Source organism: Plectropomus leopardus, chromosome 11, assembly GCF_008729295.1.
Source record: "Plectropomus leopardus isolate mb chromosome 11, YSFRI_Pleo_2.0, whole genome shotgun sequence".
Taxonomy (NCBI): domain Eukaryota; kingdom Metazoa; phylum Chordata; class Actinopteri; order Perciformes; family Serranidae; genus Plectropomus; species Plectropomus leopardus.
The window spans coordinates 22,804,810-22,822,283 of record NC_056473.1 but is presented as its reverse complement, the minus strand read 5'-3'; the positions used below and the strand labels follow the sequence as shown (position 1 = coordinate 22,822,283).

Sequence of the window (17,474 nt, the reverse complement as noted above, 5' to 3'; positions counted from 1 at the left end):
TCATCCAATATTGTTTAACCCTTTAAACCTGAGAACAGCATCAGTTTTCTGGTTCTGTGTTCAGACGCCTTTCACATGCATTTAAACATTTAAAACCTGAGTAAAGTAATTTGACTTCTTTTCAAAAGGCAATGGACAATATGGCAATACATCTCCCACAAATTGTAAGAAATAAGAAAAAATGACAAGAAAATGACCTGAAATTTAGTTTTCAAAAATAGAGAGAGTGAGAAAAATTATTAGAAGTTGTTAATAATAATAAAATTATTATTATGTGTTTTATCAATGTATTATTTCTTTTTCTTCTATTTCTTTTTGTTATTTATTTATTTTTCGCTAATATCAGAAAATTTGCTTGAAATTCAAATTGTAAGTTCCTCCCATGTTTCTTTTTAAAGAAATCAAGCCAATTTACTCTGGTTTTAAAGGGTCAAAAACATATTTTATTTGAGCCTTTAAACCTTATATCCACTGTATGTGCTGTGATCGTTAATTTCAAAACTACCTAAGCCAATTTTGGGCCCAATATAGAGGGCATCATTCATCTTGAAACTCAGCCCAGTCAGGAAACTAGACACAGCCCAACTTATTTCATATCAATTTTGAGCTGATGCTGGACTGGGTCATTTTTGATAACAGCCCAGTGTTGGCAGCGTAATCGGGCCAGTTTATTTGTTTATTTGGTCTGCTCCTGGGGCGTCATTCATCCCGAGTCTTAGCCGAGTTGGGCAACCGGACATAGCCAAACTTGTTTCTTCCGGCATGCCAAAATCAGGCTGATGTTGGGCCAAGTCATTTTGGCTACTTGGGTAAAAGTGTCCATTTACTTTCCCACTGCAGTGTGATGGCTTCCCTCAGGTTAAAGAGGCCTGACAGCCTCTGTATGGGCATTGCCTCAGAATGGTCTGCTGCTCCTTGAGAGAGTGAGTGTGGTCCAGTAAGGAGCTGCCAAATAGACAGAGAGAGGTTACAACCCCTCTCCATCCTGACGTCACTGCGCTGGCTCACAAAAACTCCATTTCTATAGAGCCACCAGGGCACTGGCAGCGTCAAGTTGCCAGGTTCAAATCAATTAAGCACCAACAGGCGATAAACTGACGTCACTGCTACCTTCCGCCTTCCTTGCTGCTCAGCTACGACACAATAAAGTGGAAGCAGTGTGAGGTAAAAGCCTGAATAGTCAGTCTAGGTATTTGACAGAAACTAAAGGCTGCTGCACCAACAGGGAAGTAAATGCATCTCCTTTTATCACACTGCATTTATATGACGAGATAAACAGATACACGATGAAAACCTATTAAAGGGTTTTTCGATACATAACTTGAATGAGGCAATGTTGTTCAGCACTGAGATAATTGCAGTGTCTTTCACATTCATTTCAAGGTGCAGCATCATTTCATCAGATTTCCTCATTTCGGTGGAAGCTTGTGTCACTGAGCCTGTTTTTATAATGGCCATTACAGATATGCCTCATTTTCGTAGAAGACTGGAGTTCTTTGACGGTGAGACCTTGGCTGTGAATGAATGAGATGCATTTGGAGAGAACTGGCACAGTTCCCATAGGAAAAAACTAAAAGATTTGATGTGTGTGTGTGCATATAAAGAGAGGGAAAAAGCAGACAGAGTGAGAGAAGGCAAGAGGAAGTATTGGTAGCGGTCTGGATGAGTTTCCAGAGTTAAAGCCTGTTGAAAGCACATTTTCCACCTCGACCAGACAAAAGAGTGCAGCAGTTACTAGAACAGAGCTCTCTGTTGTCCTCCAGTCCTTTCTGCCTTAATGGCACTTTAGCCACTGAGGGCCAACAGCTTCTGTAGAGACACAAAACACAGAGCTGTTATAAAACATCAGCTGACATTTTGAATGCGTCACCTTTTGATAGTGGGAAACAAACAGAAAAGACCAAAGGATGTAATGTTGAAGTTGCATTGTACTTGCATTTATTTTCCCAATAGATATTCACATTCATAGCAGTTTCACTACAGCAAAGAAACTATTTCATCTCTATGGTCATGAAATGAAGAAATCACAAAGTGAAAATCAATGACAACAAGGTAAAATATATCATATAATAAAAATTAGAGAGAAAAACATTTGTTCATAAAATTAGGTCATATGATGCATTGTAATGGGCCTTCAAAAGTTATTCGTGGAAAACAAACCCAGCTCTTTCCACAGTGACAGGCAACAATAACATTAGGGGCTGCTTTTCTGCAAATAAAAGGATAACATTTTTTTAAAAAATATCTATACATAAAGGTTTGTAACACTTCAAGAGTAATTAATGCCTTTTAAAGAAAAACCATTCTCTCATGCGTCCATGCATCACTTTCTTGTGCTAAAACCATCAATATCAAATCAGTAACTTCTGCTGTCTCTCTTAAGAAAATAAAAGACTTAAATGGAAAAAGGAATATATACTTTAAAAGATACAACAAACATTTTGTTAAAACACTAGCTGATAGTTTTAAGAGAGATTGACTGGCCTTATGCTGTATACAGAAAAGTGCAGCACACTGTAGATCCAGGTTACAAATGTTGCAATACACACTCGCTATTTGCTCATACACATGAAGGAGGACTTTCAGTCATAAAAACACCTGGGTGTGTAGTGCGCACTTTTCCACCGCAGTAGATGAGTGTTGACATGGAGGATTCTCAACCGTGTCATGCATGAGTAAAGAAACACTTACAGCTTTGTTTTGAATATCACCTGCTGTGTGATACAGCAAAGTCTTTAAATGAAACATCACAAGAAACATCAGCATAAAGAAAGAGGGAGAACTTTGAAAGAAAAGTGCCGACTTATTCGGAAGGCCGAGTTCAACCACGGGCCCCCTCTACTACAACAGCTACTGGTTCCAGCTCATTACTCACAGCGCAGGATGGACCATACTGGCCTCCCACAGCTCTCCCAGGTCCCTTTTGTCTGCATGCACAAAGCTCAGAACAACAGGGCTGTTGACAGGCCGAGGTAAAGTGATGCGCCTTCTGGCCTGCCATCTGTGGGGGGACAGGATGGCAGCTTACAGGCCGGATGCAAAGGGAGTCTTCCCCTGTGTGTCACATTTCACCTCCTCGACTAATTTACAGCTACAGTATCGCTTAACAATAACCGCTTTCCTAAGTATAGGGCCAAATGCACTCCTGTACCAACGAGGGAGACCTCTGCCTCCTGCAAAACAAAAGGTTGTTTGATACATGAGAGGACTCTAATACAAGGAAGTTCCACTCGATGAAACAAGTTCAAATTTCTGTCATGCTTTCAGCTTCGATTATCTGCGCCCAATTCACATAAAAATAGAAACGATGGAGGAGAAGCAGAGCGAGTATTAAAACCTAAACATGGTATTTGAGTTCTTGTTTTACAGGCTACCACTCATTTATCACTCTGGTAAAAAGTAACTTCATTTTCCAAAGTCATGAAGACTTTCCAAACTGTGGGCCGGCCGACAAAAATAATCTCAGAAACACTTCAAAGTAAAGCCTGTCTTCTGGCATGAAGCCATTAGGAAGGCTTTATGTGGCAGAAGACAAAGAAAGTAGTGCTTACATAAAGTGCCCACATATTAAGTATGAGTCAGATGGATTGAGTCGATCTCTTCATTCCCTCATGGTCTTACTTTAGACTGCATACCAGATAGTCAATCATGTTAACCAGCATCTCTGCATGTACGCCACTAAACCCTGATATAAGACAGCATAAAGCAGACAAATGTATGTCTGCAAGCAAGCCTCTGTGGACATAAAGGCTTTTATTAATTGTTGACAGAAACTTGTTCTGCTGGTGAGGTGGATGAGATGAAAAGAGGGAGAGCACTGCTACGGCTGGGCGTTAGTCACACAGATAGACTGATGAAACACTTTTGACTGACAAAGCATAAATATCGTGCTGACGAGTGTGCTGACAGGCTGAAAGGAGATTGAGGAACTATCCGGCAAAGCGTCGGTCAGGAGTAGACGCTTGGGCTGAGTGTCATTCCTGGTCAAACTAAGACTATGTGCTGCTTTTGATGTTTAAGTAACCTCGCTGAGTGTCAACACCATGATCTGCCTGCAGATCTGCGATGGTGGCTCATGTGATGCATAAACACATTTTGATGTGTGTGGGTTTTTTTTGTGTGTATGTATGTGGGTGTGTTGCTGGCAGCTCTAGGGGTCATTGACCCAGCAAAAGGAACCCATAACATGGGGCTGTTTCTTTTCCATGCCCGTTTGTTTGATATACAGCACAATATATCACATTAAGGTGCATGTGGACTGAAACGTTAAACAAAAATGTCACATTGCTATTTTTGTTAGTGATTAATACTTTGAACTGTGAGTGTTTATTTGTGATAAAACTGATTTTCTTTCTATTATACAAACTCTTGGCGGTATTAATCATAATGCCAGTGATGTATACTAGGTAACAGGTAAGGGGAGGCCTGTCCACTAATTGAAAAGGTTACTGTTAAAGCTAGGGTGGGCTTTCTTTTAGCATCGTTGGGCAAGAATCCCACATAGTAATTCAAGTAATCTGAGAGAAACTAGACTTCTGCACCTCCTCCTGGTTCGTTTTTAAGTTAAGAAGATCTAACCCCTGACAGGAGACTCTGGCCAGTCACACAGAGAGACAGCTTGATTAACTGGCAGAAAATTGTGCAGAAAAAGTTGCTGTTCCAGTATTGGCAACAAATGCCTGCAATGCAAAAGCAGCCACAAAAATGGAAGACGAACATATCAAAAAGAGAGTCTAGCAGAAACACAATAAAACGTCAATATCAGCAAAGCATGTCAGGGAAAATTGTGATAAGTTTAGCCTTCAGCAAACCATAGCCAAAGGCTCATAGCTGCTGCAAATTGAATGTTGCCAGCTAGAGCTTCGAAGCACAGTATGTTGTCTCAAAGGGCTTGATAGGTCCACAAGTTTGCAAAGGAAACAGTAATTCTCATAGAATTACAGCTATTGCTTTCGGGGTCATAATTATGATCAGGATGATTGAAATGAATGACTAATACACATTCAGGTTGCTATGAAGCGTGTGCATAAGCCCGTACTTGTCTGGTGGGAGGGGCTTAGGACGAATGGGAAGGACAAGGGCTGTATTTTTTAAAATCTGGAGTTGTTGTTTTTTTTTTTACCCTTTTCCAGAAAACCACCTGCCCCAGCCTCAAGGTCAAATTAGAATAAAGAATAGATAAACACTAGTTTCTATATACTGTACCCCATCAAATACTACCTTAAAGTCATACTTAACTGATAACACCATCGGGGGACCCTATAAAAGGCAGAAATAGGTTACAAATTTTAAGAGGCGAGAGGTATGAAGACGGTTTACGAGCCTTGTGAGAATACATTTAAGATATCCAGTAGTGAGTCTACTCCACACAAACTATGATGGTTCACAGCATTTCTGGCCTTGAGTTGGTTCTGACTTGTCACAGGCACACACAGATGTTCACTCAACAGCAAAGACAAAGGCAATACACACATTCACACACGCATACTCTCAAAACATGGATATACAGTATGTAGAAATCTGAGGAAAGGGTATACAGTATACTTCTTCAATATTTAGACACTTCATCCTAGCATACACCATTTGCAGCAGGCGAAACAAATGAAAGGTGAGAGAGAGGAATGTGTGATAGATGAAAGACAAAAAATATCAGCCGACCTGTTGGGGATTAGCCGTGGTGGATTTTGCAGGATTAAAACTGATGAAATGTCCTGCGAGAGGGAATTATTGAGAATAATGGGATAACTTTTCCCTCACGTGACAAGCCAGTTCCCCATCTCCCTTTTTTTCTCACTCAGCTACCCAGAGGCAATGTGTATGTTTATGGGCATGTTTGTGTGCATGTCGTTATGAGTGAGTGAATTTCTGAGGCCCAGATACACAGAGAGAGAGTTGATAAACAAAAGATTCCAGCCAGTAACATAGCTTTTTCTTTTCCATTCTTCAAAACATGGTCCCTGGCCAATGACAGCATGGGACGGCTGATCTAGTCCAGCAATATGAACCCCGTGGACTTTTCCTAATAACTAAACCAGCAGGGGTCGTAGGTGTCAGGTGTGTGAGCGTGTCAAAATTTGCACCTACATTTCTAGGAAAAACTGGCAGGCAAAAAACTGTAAAACGCCTGAGAGACATAACACCGAAAGGCGGAGCAGGTGCACTGTACGTCATGTTACATTGTGCACAGCGGTGTGCTGCGAGGACAGTGTTTACTGTGAGTTTCTTTGTGACAGCAGGACAGTGTCAATACCTGGATCAAGCTTCCACAAACAATCTCCAACTCTTAGTCACTACAATACACAGCCTTTGTTGCAGTCACGCAACTTTTCCTGCTTGCATTTCCAACTCATTGCTTTATTTTTCAGCTTTGTCTTTCTCTGTCTGCGAATATAGTTATTTAAGACAGCATAATTCATTCATCCACAGAGACTGGGTGTTGATTTGTAGAGGATAGTAAATCAAGAAGTGAACAAAGGCAGTGTGGTCGTTACATATGAAATGGATGGGGCCGCAGATAATAAAGCAGGTGTGGATAACGCTCCTGACTTCAATAATAGCACCCTTAATTCAGGGGATCAAAAGAAAGTGGAAAAGCCAAACATGGGCAAGTCAGTCAGATAATAAAAAATCCCTTTTTAACAAGGTGTCAGGCAAAGAGAAAAGACAAAAATAAGATGTTATGTTGCATTATTGGACCACATAAAGTAGAGGTGTGTAGTGGGAGTCAGTGTGGTGACTGTGTGTAATGGGACTGTGTGAAAAGCGAGGTAAGAGTGTTAATCAAACACACACACACGCGCGCACACACGCACACACACACACACACACACACACACACACACACACACACACACACACACACACACAATCACTCTCCCACACACACTCACTTAAAGGTCCCCAGTGACATGCTCCCCTTAAATTAAAACATATCAGTTAAAAGTAAAGTAATACTCTCTATATATAGCAGGTTAATATTACTACGTCTGTCTCCATGGCAACTAGGTTCGGAGACAGCCATTCTAGGATCGGAAGAGGCAGGTAGGACTGTTGTCGGGAGATGCTGAAGATAATACTACCATATCTTCGTGGTAAGAAGACAAGTGTGAGACTACCATACTAGTCGGGTAGTAGGGGGATAGCTGTGAGAAGACTGGAGTGAACCAGTCGTCATGGTAACAGTGTGGGAGCGCCACACTGAGATGAGGGTCGAGGGTTGGGGATCTGGCAGTGAGATGTGTCCATGATCACTCAGGGCTGGAGTGGGGGTGGCTGCCACCTTCCCCGCTTTGCGCCCATTCACTGCTGGCACCACGGTACCTCACAATCTCTTCCTGGCCACCTCCACATCCTGGCACTCTACGGCTGACAGTGCTATCAGCATCTGGGCAGCGTAGTAGGTGGCCATGATGATGGCGCGCGAATGGGGCACTGGGAAGCAGAACTTGTTGACAGCGATGGTGAGGTCAGAGACCATGAAGAGCACGGCGCCCAGGCAGGCGGACAGCTTGGTCCAGGTCCACAGGTCGTTGGTCAGCTGCAAGCCTGCAATGGCCCTCCAGCCCATGAAGCCGATCAGAGCGATGTAGACGGCCACCAGGTAGGTGAAGGGGCCAGACAGGTAAGGGTACAACAGCATGTAGCTCAGAGAGGACACAGCAGTGATCACCAGGCCAGCAGACATGTTAATGGGCTTCATCCCAAAGGCCGACGAGTAGAGGATGTGGGTGATGGCAAACATCAGAAGGCCTGCAGTACATTATATATGATTAAAACTTAACGCATTCTTTCCTTCGGGCTGTTCCACAGTGGTACAATGTTGTCTGAAGGTAACGTTCAGACAAACAAATGAAAATATTTAATTTTTTAAAATATTTTAATTTCAAATGGCATGAATTTTAAATTAAAGGTTTTAAAATATTTCCCATAAGTATTTTCTTAAATTTTAAACACATGAAAAAAAAATCTTTAACCCTTTGAAACCTGGATGGACATCAGTTTTTCTTGTTTTTTTCCCCCAAGACTATCTATTTTTGCCTTTTTTTATTTAAGACAGTTCAATCATGAAAGGGGGAGAGACAGGGGATGACATGCAGCAAAAGATCGAGGTTGGAATCGAACCTACGGCCACTGTGGTGAGGACTTAGCCTCTGTACAAGGGGCACCCACTCTACCAACTGAACTACTGGGCGCCCCACATTGGTTTTTCTTGTGATGCATTTAGACGCTTCTCAAAACTATTTGAATCTTTTAAACCTGAGCAAAAAGGTTCAGTTCAGTTCAAAACATGAGAAAAGGCAATGAGCGAATTGTAAGACATTGGTAAGGGGTGACAAGAAAAAAACCTAACTATGTTCTAAACAAGGAGAGAAAGAAAACAGATTTGAAAATTATTTTAAAAGGGGGAAATGTCTAGAAACTATATTTGTGAATATTAGAATTATATATTCAAAATGTTACAGAATATATAATATTTTTAGATTTACAGCCCTTTTTCCAGGTCATTATTTAGCTGATTTTCTTTTAACTTACTACTAATTGCTGGTAATTTTGGGGGGTTATTTCTTGTTAAATTACTTATTGCTTTCCTCACTTTTTTTTTAAAGAAATCAAGTCGATTTGCTCAGGCTTCAAAACATTAAACAATGTTTACTTAGTATATCTTATGACAAAAACCCCCCAAAAAACATTACCAAATAAATTAAATACATTCATACATTAAATACATTCCAACTAAGCCGCATCCTATCGATATATCCAATGTAAAATAAAAGCATAAAGTGTGATCCTAGATGAAGTGAAGAAAATAAAGGGTAATTTATGTTTATTACAATTCAGCTCCTGCTAAATTTGTAGTTTTGGCTAATGTTTTTTTGGTTTTAATAACTTCACTACTCACCAGACTCTGAGAATATGGAGCAATGCGACATTGCAACATGTCAGAACCAGTCTAACAGGCAATGATACAGCAGGGAAACAGGCCAAACGTTTGGTCAGATAAGCTACCACTTAATGTGGAAGTGAGCCAGGAAGTATAAGGAAAAAGTAAGTGCAGAAAGTCAAACTTGAACCACAGGTTACATCTGTAAACCATTATGGGTGTTTACAATAGATTTGCTGTTGGTCTTCACTTCATCTTTCAAGTCTTTATGAGTAATATGGGTTTGTTCAAAACCTGTATGAATACCTGACCACTCGTGTGTTTTTAACTTGCAATAGGATGTCACTGACTTACACTGACAATACGTTTTATTGACAGCAGTGATGACCAAAACTACAAAAATAAAAACTATAAAACAAAACTGAGATAAACCAGAATTATCCTTTGACATGTAAAAATCCATATGAAAGATGAGACAAGTGTAATACTGTGAAGTTTCTCCTCACCATGGACGAAGTAGCCCTGCTCCTGCCAGATGAGAAAGGCATCGCCCAGAGCAGAAAAGATGAGGCCAGCCAAAATCTTGCGGGCACTGGAGTGAGCGCCTAGAAAGCTGAATCCATGTGCCAGAAGAAAGACCCAGAGGCAGAAGATGGGCAGACATTTGATCAGAGCGCTGAACCAGGATGGGCTTGAGGTGGGAAGCCACAGGACAAAGTATACACAGGTTGCCTTGAAGAATGGCACCAGCTTGGGGCCTTCACTCTTGACCTGAAAGCAGATTAAAAATCTACATTATCAATTAAGTCATAGCCGGTTGTACTTATATCAAGCGATTCTCTTCAGTGAGCAATGTGACACTATTGCATTCCTAACTTAAATTAAGTGTATCAAAAGGGCTTTTTTTGCAAGGCAGAGGGCTTGAAATGTATCAAGGGAAGCAGAAACCTATTTGAGGTACTGTAACCCATATGTTTGATTAACCCTTTGAAACCAAATTAGAGTGGGCTTGTTGCAGTGGCCACAGGTTCAATTGCTGGATGTCATCCCCATTTTCTCTCCCCCTTTCACGCTGTCAGTATCCTGTCCAATAAAGGGAAAAAGCCCCAAAAATCTAACTAAATTAATTTAATTAATTAATTTTTTAAAAAAGAAGTGCTGAAAAAATATGCTTTTATTTTATATATCTTTTTTTTTCCCTGTAACATAATTTAAAATATAAAATTCTTATAATTACAAATTTAGCTTTCTGGACATTTTTCAATATTTTGGTATAATCCTCTATTGATCCTAAACTCTTTTTTTAAAACTCGTTTTAATGTAGTTTTCTTGTCACCTTTTACCTAGAAAGACATCAAACTGCTCAGGTCTCAAGGGTAAAACAGTTTGTGGAGGGCGTATGAACACAGCAGAGGAAAACTGATGTCGATCCATGTTTCCCAGGGTTAAAAGACAGAACATAAGCAGCAAACTGTAAGCACTTCTGCTTATTTGGGACAGTGGTTTGGGTTATGACTGGAACAGTCTTCAGGCATTCATTGTGTGGTTATTCGTTTACATCACTGTGTCACACATGCACGTGTTTTGTAGCTGAAGCGAAACTCTGCAGAAACAGCACATAGAAGGGGAAATGCAAAAAGCTCCACACTCCTGTTCCTTTGACTCCCTGTAACATTTTTTTTCTTTTCTTTTTTTATCACTCTCCATCTTGTTTCTCCTCTCCTCCCCTGCTTCACCTTCTTCTCTGTTCTCATGTTTTTGAGAACTGTGTGGAATATTGAAGTCTTAATTTCTTCTTTCAAACTGTGTTACAAGTCATATTTCTTTCTGTCCAAACAGACAATCCCCAGCAGGGTCACAAAATTACAAAAACAGGGCTAGAAAGAGGTTTCACAACACTTCTGAAGGGACTACCCACCTATGGTTCTGAGAAGCGCTCTCTAAGCTTGAGGCAGGAGGCCCCGGGGGTCAGAGAGGAGAGAGGAGGAGAGGTTAGGAGGGAGAGGAACTGAGTGAGGGTTCACTAGAGCTGAGATCACTGGAGGAAAGATAAGGAGGACACAAGTAAGACAGGGAAGGGAGGACAGAGAAAGGGTCATAGTGCAACAGGGAGAGGGCTGAAAAGACTGTGCAGCCATCTGATGTCCCAAATTAATATTTTACAGTGGCCGCATTGCATCCATCTCCATAAGTATTCTGTCTTAGGGTAAAATGATGCAAATGAAAGCGATGCTCCAACTGCAATGTTCACGAAAGAATAAGTAAGTAGGGCAGACGAAATAAGCGGGAGGAAGCGTGGGGAAGTGAAGCTTTAGGGGAGGGGGATAGCGAGCAGAGTGGGATGGGGTTACAAGCATTTATATGACAGCTGGCTTTAGGATTGAACACGTGAGTAGAGGGAAGGGTGAGAAGGAGCGGAGGTTGGAGAAAATGAAGGGTCACTTTAGTTCATATGGTTAATGTCTCTGGAGGAGGGGAGGAAGTGATCACTGATGATGGCACTACTCAATAAAACAGCCAAATTATTGTATGGGACCAGACAAAATACCTCAAGCCTGCCCTGGTGTAGCTAACACAGCAGGAAGACAATATGGATTTCCCTCACAGTCACAAGCATGTTGAGACAAAAGATAAAGAGTATATATTGGGTGTTATCTGCTGTGTTGTACTAAACTACTGGAAAAATAGTCTTTTCATAAAACTTTCTATGCAGTGGAGAGATGCAAATACTTTTGGAATTGGAGTCACATGGCCGGAAGAAACAGAGAAAAACGGCTATGGCATTTGCTTCTTCTCAACTACCAAAATGCGCTGCACCGCACCAAGTAAATAGTAAATAGTTTTGAATTACAGGTAAACAGTACACTTAAATGTGTTTTTGAAAACATCTGAGGTAAAAAAAATAGGCAACACAGGAACAGAATGACAGTAACTGTTTATATTTGATCAGCTCTGCTTAGTTTTACCATTTCTTTTAACTATTTTCAGTCTCCCTTTTTACAATACAGGGAACAGTATGGCACCCACTCCCTGTTTACAACTTCTAAAATAAAATCCACCCCTATACTCTTTGTGTCTGTGGTGGCAGGCATGCAAAAAATGCAGAAGTGCAACCTATACTGTGTCCCATTAAATTCTATATCACACACAACATAAAGTGACAAAAACCGCGTTACTTTATCTACAAAATAATGTCATATTAATTCATGTGTTGCTCACAGGCATGCCAAACTAATGTGGTGCACCTTTCACTATTTTTACAAAAGAGATCTATTGAGGCTGCACTCATAACCCTGCTTTTGAGACTCCTGACAAAACTAAAAGTGAGGACATATCATGCCAGTTTTAGCTGATTTATACTGGCTCCCTGTATCATTAAGATCTGATTGCAGAGAACATGAAGCTCTAAAATGACTAAGGATGGGCCAAGAATGCAGACACCCTGTGGTTTTATGCGTCTCCACATTCGCTCAGATCTTCTACTGTGGCTTTGGCAAATTGATGTAGGAAATGTTCTACTCTTGGTCAGTCTTCACTTTGATGAATAATAAAATAAATGTAATGAGCCTCAGCTGCCCTTACTTCATTATATGTCCGCACAAATCAGATCTGAGAAGGTTTTGGCACAACACGTGCGCATAGACAGAGTCTTAACCAAAAAAATAGAGCTAGAACAATGATCCAGCCTTATAAATTTCACACGCCTTAAAGTCTAACATTGGAGTCTAAAAATCTGCAAGGTCTTGATCTTGCAGTATCTTAACCTTTAGACATCCTGTAGCCTTCTCAAATGCCTGAATGCACACAGTGAAGGACTAAAAGGTCTTCAAAACTATCAACTCCCATTGATGAATTATACATCTTCATATAGTTATTAGTATTCATGATGACATTCACATACTTTCATATGTGATAATTTTCCAAGTCATACATGTTCAGAACCAAAGATATATCTTCAACTTTGCTCCCAAACTGAGACATACCATTTCCCAATATATGAGGGATTTTTGTAAAAATGTAAAGTGACAGTAATGCTTTCAACTATGTTTAGTTTTTCAACTAGCGTGCTAATTTGCTATATTGTCCTGTTTCTGCACCTGTTATTACTTTTTTAAAACACTATTATTAGATATAAGAGTAATAACGGGTTTACCACCATTGTTAGAGCCAAGAGTGTGAACTGGTTAGGTTGGAAAAATAAGCTGTTAAAGCTGCACTATGCTCTGACCTTTTTACAAATAAAATATTCTGCTTCCTTCTTACGTATACAGTACATTTGAGATATTATCAGTCTCTTACGGATGAGAGGAATATTTCCACTGACGCAAAACTAAAGCTAGGTGTATAATGTGAACTAATGCACTCCTCTTCTCAACATTATTTACTTCCAATGGCCTTCATAAAACAAATGGATACATAAATAAAGATTAAAGCCAGTCTTATGACAAAAAATGTGTGTGGGGGTGTGTGTGTGTGTGTGTGTGTGAGAGAGTGTACGGTGAGTCTATCTTCCACATTAAGGCCAAATGGTTGCCAAGCAGAGGAGACTAAACTGGCAGGACTCCCAGACAAGCCAATATTATAACTCTGTTTATCAGGCTGCTGGTGGCTACTTAAGCACAGGACACAAGATAACAGATCAACAGAAGACAAATGTTAGTTGTACCGTCAGTATCATTACACAGATGGGGCCTGTCTGTTAAAAAGTACAGAAAAAAATACTTTGCCTGAGACCCATATCCAAATGATATTTAGGCTGAATGATCCATAATCACAAACGGTTTGATTGTTATTTGAGGGGGGGGGCAAAAGAACAAAGGACGTGTAGATCACTGGAGTCTGGTGAGGGGTTTGGATGGTGAACACAGATTCCAGGGAGGAAGGTGGGAGGAAGTCAGAGGTTCCCACAACCTTTGGTCCTATTCATGCTGCGTTTGAGCCATACTTTACGGTTTCCCTTTCCATTGTTGTTCATGTAAACTTACTGCATCTACACAATGAAAAAAGGGCTGCAAGTTGGAGAGAGACAAAACTAAAAGCACAGAGCGCATGGGATACAGCTGTGCCACAAAGCATACAAAAGCAAATCTTCTGGGAAATGTTTATCTCATTGGATTATTAGCTGGACTGAAATATCCAATAGTTTTCAGACATTAATCTTAATTATGATGGTGTCTGGGGAATATTTTTGTCAAATCACCTACCATTACTGCTGTAATATCTGATGTAATTATTCTTCTCTAATTTGCCGCATCAAATTGTTACATCAAGAAGACGTAATTGCCTGTTGGATTTCATAAACTGGTCTACGGTGGATGTAATGGTTTTATTTCTCTTGGGCTCAGCCTCATTTGTGTTATGCACCTAAATGAGCCTGTTGGAGGGGTCTACGACACGGTATCGTCTCAGCTGTAACCTACTCCACTCACATTGATTGAGGCGTCAGTTTGTCTGCAGGGACGCTGAAGAGGACATTAGTGAGCCCTGTATGACAGTCATCAGAATAAAAGTACAGAACATACTGCCTCATTTGGGAGGCAAACAAACAAACCATTGTGTTATCATCTTGCCATGTGAATGATCGCATTATATATAAAGTCTGTTTACAGAAGTGCTGTAGTGATACAGCTGACTGGCTGCAAACACCTGTCTCTGTCCCCTGTTAGAGAATCAGTTAATGATTGACTGCATTTGCAAGTTCACTCACAAGCAATAGTTGTTTATTTACTGGGATGAACAACAGATTCAAATGGCTGCCTTTGCCAAGTTATAAAACAAAGGGTTTTTATAAAACATTTTTTCTGTTATTTTGAACTATAGAGATGTAGTTCTTCTGAAACTATGAAACTACAAATCAATATATTTTTCAAGCTTACAAATTATAGGGAATCCCTTGAAAAATGCTAACTATCTTCCATTATTTGGGAGAAAAATTATTTTCAAAAGTAGTGATGAAAACCTGCACACCTTTGTAATTGGCAAAGCTAGCAACCAGAGCATGAACTTGTCTTGTAACTGCCGTCCAGGAAGGAACAAGCTCATGTTAGTGGCTATTGCTTCTGCACCGACCATGAACCAACAACAGCCCCACACTGAAGCACTGAATAACGTCCAGTTGGGTCTACTCAATTTTTCTGGGTCATTTTGGGTCATATGCTAGCCAAGTGTGAGAAACATGACATGCATACACATATAAAAGACCTGTAAAGTCTTGTGTACTTAATTTGGCAGAGGGAAACTGTAACATAAGTATGGTCCTGGCAGGCACAGCTGGCATGTGAGTCATATGACAATATTATTTCTACGCAGCATCACGCAACACTGTTGTGAGACGGATCCCTCGCACAGCTGCTTTAACTCCAAGGATAACTTAAGGTCAGTTGCAGACGAACAGTACAGTATGGCACAGTACAATATATGTGGGTGTGCTTCCACACAAAGGAATACTAAACTTGATCTCAGTTAAAATATACACCTTTGTAACATTATCTTTTTGCAGTATTATATGAAGGTTTTGAAGTGAGTAATACTTTCGGGGACAAGAGACATGTTTAAACACCTCAAAATTGTATTTTAAAAAGCCAATAAGTGAAGCCCCCACTGTATCTCTGGACTATAGCAGGCCTCTGCCAGCAAGTGCAAAGTCCACAATTGTTACAGGACGTGCCGGTCTTTCCTTTAGGTGACTGACTGCATGTGATGGTACATGTACAAGAGTTACAGCAGCATGTAATGGGTAAGGAGCCCTTTTTCACAGTGTATTTTACCCACAGGCATAGAGAGTGAGCCTGCATACTCTATATCCAGTGATATTCTCACTAATTTTTTTTGTCTATTCTTCAGGTATTACAATAAATCAAAATAATAGATCATACAACACTCTGAGAGCACTGTATAAACAATGAATCAAATTAAAACGAAAATGATAATGATTAAAGCTTTCAAACCTGAGCGAATTGGCTTAATTTCTTTGAAAAATATGTAACGAAGGAACTCATCAAGTAATGATCTTAAAATGAGAAATTAATAAAAAGTTATAAAGAAATAATATAATAATAATATATGTGAAATATATTTAAAATATTTTCTATATTAATATTTAAAATATTTAACTTAATTTAAAATATATAATTGTAAGTAAAGATTTCTTGATATTTTTCCCAAGTTATTTAATAATATTTTCTAATAATTCTCTCTCTCTTTTTAAAGCCAGTGATCAGGTCATTTTTTGGTCAACTTTTACTGACTTTGCGAGAGAAATCAACCTGTTTGCTCATGTTTCAAAAGTTTAAATGCTTGTGAGAGGCGTCTGAATGCAGCACAAAACGAGCGATGTCGATCCAGCTTTCAAAATGTTAATAGCCTTTTGTTTGCAATGGTTAATGTGATGTTTCATGATGATCACAAAGTCAATATCATTTGCTCACTCACTTTTCTCTTTTCAATTCAGGGGGCCATGGACCCCCTTGAGCACCTTTGGGGCAACCCTGCTTAACTGTGGCCAAGGGTTTATTGTTAAATTGAGCAACCAAAGGACATGCACAGCATCATCACCAATACGGGAACCAATTTGTATGGCAAGCATTCCTCCATACAGGCTCCTCTCACAGCGATCACACAGGTTACACATCAGGGTTTACAGGCAAAGTTGACCCTGCAAATGGGGTAAAATTTCATAGCAGCTCAGTCAAAGTAAGAGGATGCTCGGGTGGGTTAAATTATTCATGTAGCTGTCACTTTTTTTTCTAAAATGGCAAATTCCCTGCAGTGGCACTTGGGTCAATTATGTGGCTAATGGATGGGCAAAACAAGAGTCTATGTAAAGCACAGCTACAGCAAAGGAGATGAAAAGAAAGGCAGCCACAGCAGAGCACTGCTCGGCGCATGCGTTACTGGAGGGAACGAAAAAAAAAGACAAAAAAGGTCGTCACATGACTGGTTTTCGTTTTTGTCCGGGGCTGCCTTTAGAAATTTGTAGAAACGTCCCTCTGAATACCGAGACGAGGAGAGTCGCTGCCAAACCGTGTCAAAAATGTCAAATGAAACGGACACGCTGTACATAAAAGTTCCTGCTTGGAGTCTCCAGCACACGGAGAGACATATTATGACATAACGAGACAACAAGACGCTAACAACGTATCTATTCACGGGGACATGACTTTTTAATTTAGCATAAAGACATTCTTATTTACTGCTAATTCGGTTATCGCCGAACGAGCATGCGCTGTCCTTCGAAGACAAAGTATGACATGCTATGAGTAATAATGCAAATACTACATTTAAACAGTGAGTTAGTGACTGTAGGCTTTCGGTTATGAACATAAAATGACAGAAGCATTTATAAGGATGAAAAAACTGTATCTTTGGAGGTGTTGTTATCATGTAGCTAAACTGGCTACCACTATTATTCCTGTTTAATGTGCGGAAAATAACAAGGCTGGCTTGGAGCAGATACTCACCACAGTGACTGGAGAAACCATTTCTCCCTCGGTGGTGTCGGTGTCGTTGAGAAATGTATTTAATTATAAATTTCGGCTAGATTCCTGCTGTTTGTGTTGTACTGTGAGAGATGCCGATTGTTTTTGTCCTCGCT

At 40.1% G+C, this 17,474-nt stretch overlaps 1 protein-coding gene across 1 annotated transcript; it reads right to left on the bottom strand.

Annotated features, from left to right (window-relative positions):
* Positions 1-1,910: 1,910 nt before the first annotated feature.
* On the bottom strand, positions 1,911-17,471 carry tmem86a (transmembrane protein 86A). Its single transcript, XM_042495893.1, has 3 exons — positions 17,341-17,471; positions 9,388-9,652; positions 1,911-7,749 (listed from the first exon to the last, which is right to left on the bottom strand). Exons 1-3 carry the CDS (start codon positions 17,359-17,361, stop codon positions 7,322-7,324), a joined length of 714 nt encoding a protein of 237 aa, XP_042351827.1. The 5' UTR covers positions 17,362-17,471; the 3' UTR covers positions 1,911-7,321.
* Positions 17,472-17,474: the final 3 nt, after the last annotated feature.

What these genes read in the sequence shown, in the direction of transcription:
- tmem86a (XM_042495893.1), bottom strand. Translation starts at nt 17,361, where the DNA reads ATGGTTTCTCCAGTCACTGTG. An exon ending in TGGTTTCTCCAGTCACTGTG is followed by an intron (nt 9,653 to 17,340) that starts GTGAGTATCTGC and finishes ATCTGCTTTCAG; the next exon opens with GTCAAGAGTGAAGGCCCCAA. An exon ending in GCAGGGCTACTTCGTCCATG is followed by an intron (nt 7,750 to 9,387) that starts GTGAGGAGAAAC and finishes AATGTACTGCAG; the next exon opens with GCCTTCTGATGTTTGCCATC.